Source organism: Gracilinanus agilis, chromosome 2, assembly GCF_016433145.1.
Source record: "Gracilinanus agilis isolate LMUSP501 chromosome 2, AgileGrace, whole genome shotgun sequence".
In the NCBI taxonomy this organism is placed as follows: Eukaryota; Metazoa; Chordata; class Mammalia; order Didelphimorphia; family Didelphidae; genus Gracilinanus; species Gracilinanus agilis.
In genome coordinates, this window is record NC_058131.1 from 648,053,538 (window position 1) to 648,054,463 (window position 926).

The window sequence follows — 926 nt, forward strand, 5'->3', positions numbered from 1 at the left end:
TGCGCCGCCGCGTCCAGCTGCAGAGCCTCTCCGATCTGGGCCACCAACCGGTCAACGTCCCCCGAGCCTCCTACAGTCACAGACTGCTGTAGCACGAGGAAGCTCTCTTCTTCCTCCCCCTCCCCCTCGTCGTCGTCGTCCTCCTCCCCCTCCTCTCCTGCCGCCGCCGCCTCGTCGTCGTCGTCGTCCTCCTCCCTCCGACACGGCATGGCCTCGGTCCGCAGCCCGGACCCGAAGCTCCGCTGCAGCCGCCGCTACTGCTGCTGCCCCCGCCGCCGCCGGGGCTGTTCCTCACTCGCTCCCGGGCTCCGGCGACAGCCCCCCAAAACAAGGCGCTGCGGTCCCCGAGCGAGCCGGCCGCGTGGGGGTCCCCGAGGGCAATGCAGCTGCCGCTGCCACCGCAGCTCCGGGAACTGGAGCTCAGCCGGTTCAGTTCGATTTGTAAACAATGGGTGACGCGGGGCGTTCGGGCGCTACCACTGCTGCAGGGCGGGGGGGGGCGCGGGAATGGGCGAGCTCGGCGGCCTGCGGGGATGCCGGAAGAGCTTGCTGAGGATGCCGCCCTGGGCGCGGCTGCGGGGCTGTCTATATACTCCAGCCACCTGGTCCGAGAAGATACAGACTTCCGGGGAGCTAGAGTGGGCAGCTCCAAACCTGCCGCCTTCCTTCCACCCCCATGCATTTTCTCTGGTTAGGCTCGCCCTGCCCCTCCCCCAGGAGCCTTTGGCATGGGGTGGGTCGTGCTCTCTCTGGGTTTGGGGGGGTCAATGATTATAATGAGGAGAAATGGAAATGTCTAATATTCCGCCTGGAAGGGACTGGGCAGGAGAAAAACCAGACCGGTAGAACCGAGAAAGGGGAAGAAGAGAGGATGACGTTAAGAGAGTGGGTGTTTACATCATTTTTATATACTTACATGTGCACAT

General features: G+C 64.4%; 1 protein-coding gene across 1 annotated transcript in view; it reads right to left on the reverse strand.

The window, feature by feature from the left end:
• The window catches only part of LOC123234297 (GSK-3-binding protein FRAT2-like), a 5,921-nt gene extending 5,532 nt beyond the window's left edge, over window positions 1-389 (reverse strand). Inside the window, exon 1 of the mRNA XM_044660211.1 lies at window positions 6-389. Coding sequence (XP_044516146.1) covers window positions 6-209 — 204 coding nt within the window. The 5' untranslated portion in view covers window positions 210-389. The remainder of the gene's footprint in view (window positions 1-5) is intronic.
• Between the last annotated feature and the right edge of the window lie 537 nt (window positions 390-926).